The following is a 4,811-nucleotide window of genomic DNA, read 5'->3' on the forward strand; positions in this document are numbered from 1 at the left end:
CATCATCATCATCATTATCCTTATTATTATTATTAATATCATCATCTTTCTTCTTCTTCTCCTCCTCCTCCTCCTCCTCATCATCATAATTATCCTTATTATTATTAATAATATCATCATCATCTTTCTTCTTCTTCTTCTTCTTCTTCTTCTTCTTCTTCTTCTTCTTCTTCTTCTTCTTCTTCTTCTTCTTCTTCTTCTTCTTCTTCTTCTTCTTCTTCTTCTTCTTCTTCTCCTTCTCCTTCTCCTTCTCCTCCTCCTCCTCCTCCTCCTCCTCCTTCTTCTTCTTCTCTTTCTCCTCCTCCTCCTCCTCCCTTTCTTGAGCAACTTAATGATAGGCTGCTTGAAACTTTTCTTCCACATTTATGGTTAAACTTTCCTGTTTAATTCTACGGTTACGGAGCGTTTCTGTCCAAATGGCACACTCAGTTGCAAACTTGGCACTTTTTAAACCACAATTTGGGGGATAACCTCCTCTGCTTTCAGCTGCTACAAATTTAGAAAATGGGCCAGTCACAAAAAACCAAGTTGCTAAAAATTCCTCCATACCCTGCAGGATATGCATTCACTTTTCCCGCTTGCTCCTTTCCTTTCTGCAGACCAAGAGCTATTTCCTTCTTTCTCCTCCTTTTCCTCCTCCTCCTCCTCCTCCTCCTCCTCCTCCTCTATTTTTTCTCTGCTCAAACCAAGAGTCAATTTGCTCTTTGGTTTGCTCCAGTGGTGGGATTCAGCCGGTTTGCACCACTTTGGCAGAATCATTAGCTAATTTTTTTGTTGCCCAGGCCCAGAAAGGACTTCCAGAAGCGGCATCCACACAGAGAACCGGTTGTTCACGTATTTGAATCCCACCACTGGCTTGCTCCCAAAATTTGGTGGCCTCACATAAGAAAGCCCCACCAACATAACATCATGGAGATGAGTAACGGTCACCCATCACTGCCCTGAAGCTTTGATTATTCTTGTCTTCATTGTATTCAGGCCTTCATGTTCTGAATATGCCTGTTTCTCTGGCTGTTGTGTCCTTTGCCATAATGAATGGATAATATCCATTTTCTCCAAACAATTATTATTATTATTATTATTATGGATCATCGCACAGTCAGCCAGATGTTCAGACTGGATTTGGCATTTTTGTCTACCTATCGAGTCCTTCCCAAGGACCTGGGATAGGCAGATGTGGATGTTTGAGGGTATTACAGATATTGTCGCAGGATGGAAGCAGTTCCTAGTAAGGCCGCCTTTTGCAATTGACTAATGGCAAATCTGTCAATGCCGATGATGGTGTTCAAGTGGTGCTCCAGTTGTTTTGGGATTGCACCCAAGGCGCCTATTGCTATTGGTGCTACCCTTGCTTGTTTTTGCCACAGTCTTCCTATTTCTATTTGTAGGTCTTTGTATTATGTTATCTTCTTCAGTTCATTATTATTATTATTATTATTATTATTGTTGTTGTTGTTGTTATTATTATTATTACTATTAAAAATTTATTGGAATAATTGAGCCTCTCTCTTGTGCTCCATGAAGAGTCACAAAGAATTTTAAAAGTCAAGATGGAGAAATATTATTTTTCTGACCACACATGTTTAATTTGGAATTTGGTTTGATTTACTCATGCGTTGGGGTGGGAGATGGGTTGCAACCGTAGAAGCTGGGTAAAGAAATGCAGAAATCCTGCAGATATTTTATTCTGCCTCTACAGGGTTGATTCAGATTCAGGGTTTTTTTTTTTGCCACAAACCCGCAGATATATTTTAATACATATTTTAACTCTGAAATTGATGTGCCAGCATAATTTGTAGTAGGGAATGTAATGGATTTCATTTGGCAGCCATATCTTTGATTCCATCTCAGGAACATGTTACCACATAGAATTCTCGTCCATTTATTGGAATAACATATTTCTGAATACATTTCTGAATGAATTAATTTTAAGGGCAAAACCAGACAAAGGAAAATATTTGTAGCACAAGGTTGAAATGAGGGGTCCTTGGTGCTCTCTGAGCTTGGCTGTTTTTTTGTAGATGTTTCATTACCCAACTAGATAACATCATCAGTGCTGGAAGGGAGGAGAAGGAGGAAGAGGAGGAGGAGGAGGAGGAGGAGGAGGAGAAGGACGAGGAGGAGGAAGAGGAGGAGGAGGACTGTAGGGTCATTGGTACTCTCTGAGTTTGGTGCTCTTCTTGCAGACATTTCATTACCAAAATAGGTAACATCATCAGTGCTAGAAGGGGGGAGGAGGAATAGGAGGACTTTGGTGTCCTTGGTGACCTCTGAACTTGGTTGTTTTCTTGCAGACATTTCATTACCCAAACTAGGTAACATCATCAGCGCTGACGATGTTGCTTAGTTTGGGTAATGAAACATCTGCAAGAAAACAGCCACAAGCTCAGAGATATTAGTCCTTAAATTCAAAGCTATCTCTTGAGTTGGGAAAAGCTGCAGCAGTTGCCACTGCGTATATTTTTCTCAATACATTTGGGTTGCCAAGCCTCAAGATTTCGATCACATGACTCTGGGGATGTGGCAACGGATGTTAACGGTCACACGTCGCTCTTTTTCAGTGCCGTCGCAACTCTGAACGGTCAGTAAACGACACAGTTGTTGCAGACTAAATCATTAAATCCAATCAGTCAAATATCCATTGAATGACTCTAGAACAAGGGTAGGCAACCTTGGGTCTTTTATGACTCGTGGACTTCAACTCCCAGAATTCCTGAGCCAGCATGGCTCAGCTTGGAAACCTCTCCCTTTCCCCTCAGCGTGGCTGGCTCAGGAATTCTGGGAATTGAAGTCCACGAGTCATAAAAGAGCCAAGGTTGCCTACCCCTGGCCTAGGTCTAGGCCGCTTTATGACTCATGGACTTCAACTCCCAGAATTCCTGAGCCAGCATGGCTCAGCTTGGAAACCTCTCCCTTTCCCCTCAGCATGGCTGGCTCAGGAATTCTGGGAGTTGAAGTCCACGAGTCATAAAAGAGCCAAGGTTGCCTACCCCTGCTCTAGAAAGAGCAACCTATCATTTTTAAGCAGGCCATGATGATTTGGAGATGGCAGTATTGGCAAGGCAAGTAAGAAAACAAAATGGATGCCTCTGGTTTATTTAGTGTTTTCCTTCCCTTCCCTAGTTCAGTATTTAAAGGCTCGGCGGTTTGCGTGTATCACTTATCCGACATTCAGCGAGTGTTCAATGGACCGTTTGCCCACAAGGAAGGACCCAACCATCAACTGATTCCCTACCAAGGAAGAATTCCTTATCCACGACCAGGGACTGTAAGTCTCCATAATGAACTTGTCTTGTAATATATTACCAATTGTAATCCGAAATTATAGGTATGAATGTATATACAGTAGTGGCCAAAATGGTGGAAACCTTTTGGGAAAAGTGTACCGTAGAAATGCCACCTTTGGTTAAGTTTCCACCCATTTTTTCTTATAATTTCATTATAACTGTAGCCTTGTTCCCTTAATAATACTATTTTACATTGCTTGCTGGACGATCAGACAACTCTTTGCACCATGACTTTAATTTTATTACGTTTTACAAGCTCACTAAATGAAAGAACACCAAAAAAAAACCAACCAACTTGATAGCCATCACATAACACACTGACAAATGTCCTCCTCTCAGCTTCAATACATGACATCCATCATTGGATCCTACTGTGATCTGATTGGCTCATTGCCAAAACAAGATGACACCCGATTGGCTCTCTAAACACTCATGCTCATTGGCTACAATCAGATGAAGGAAAGCTACCTGAGATCAACCTAAGCAAGTTGTGCTTCCGTTTTCTGGTTATTTGGCTACAACGTTTCATAGAATACAGTACAGATAATTGAACAAACTTTGTTGCATTACATTCTTGATTAAATTATCTTTCCATTGATATATAATTTTATGGTACTACTCCCCCCCAAAAAGTGGAGTTATTATCCATCAAACCTTAAAAATATATTTTTCCCAAAAGGTTTCCACAATTTTGGCCACTACTGTACATGTGGACGTGTGTGTTATTTCAACAAACTGGACAGTATTTGGGAAATTTAATAAATTCGATACATGAAAAGACTAAAGGATCTGCAATGTATTTAGCCTAGAAAGAAGAGTAAAATTTTAAAGAAATGGTCCTAAGAGCCAGGGTGACACAGTGGTTAGAATGCAGTTTTGCAAGCTACTTCTGATGACTACCAGCAGTTCGATTCTCACCGCCTCATGGTTGACTCAGTCTTCCATTCTTCTGAGGTTAGTAAAATAAGGACCCAGATTGTTGGAGGGGCAAAAGTCTGACTCTGTAAACTGCTTAGAGAGGGCTATAAAGCACTGTGAAGCGGTATATAAGTCTAAATCAGTGGTTCTCAACCTTTTTAATGCCGCGACCCCAACCGGTCGTAAGTCGAGGACTAAACCGGTCGTAAGTCGAGGGCTAAACCGGTCATAAGTCGAGGACTAAACTGGTTGTAAGTCGAGGACTACCCAACCGGTCGTAAGTCGAGGACTTTCCCTGCCCGGGAGCGCTGCACATGCGTGGTTCTGCCCCCTGCGCCGGCCGAGGTGTAGCTGGCAAGCAGCAGAGACGGAGCAGGCCGACCACCAGCTGGCCCAGCCCAAGGGAGGTAAGGCACCCGCCAGAAAAGGGGAAAAAAATGGCGGACAGCCTTGCTTGGCGACCCCCGTGAAATGGTTGATCGACCCCAAATGGGGTCGCAACCCATAGGTTGAGAACCGCTGGTCTAAATGCTATTGCTATCTGGTGGTGCAGTGGTTAGAATGTAGCATTGCAGGCTAATTCTGCCCACTGCCAGCAGTTTGATC

The 4,811-nt window shown here is 42.4% G+C and overlaps 1 protein-coding gene across 1 annotated transcript in view; it reads left to right on the forward strand.

Annotated features, from left to right (window-relative positions):
- Nucleotides 1-3,268, forward strand: part of LOC107298163 (semaphorin-3C-like) — a gene marked incomplete at its 3' end in the record, with an annotated part of 125,636 nt that extends 122,368 nt beyond the window's left edge. The window contains exon 8 of the mRNA XM_015827527.1: nt 3,124-3,268. Within this exon, the coding sequence (XP_015683013.1) occupies nt 3,124-3,268 (145 nt within the window). The remainder of the gene's footprint in view (nt 1-3,123) is intronic.
- Nucleotides 3,269-4,811: the final 1,543 nt, after the last annotated feature.

This window comes from Protobothrops mucrosquamatus, unplaced genomic scaffold (genome assembly GCF_001527695.2).
Source record: "Protobothrops mucrosquamatus isolate PMUCROS unplaced genomic scaffold, P.Mucros_1.0 scaffold3766, whole genome shotgun sequence".
NCBI lineage: Eukaryota > Metazoa > Chordata > Lepidosauria > Squamata > Viperidae > Protobothrops > Protobothrops mucrosquamatus.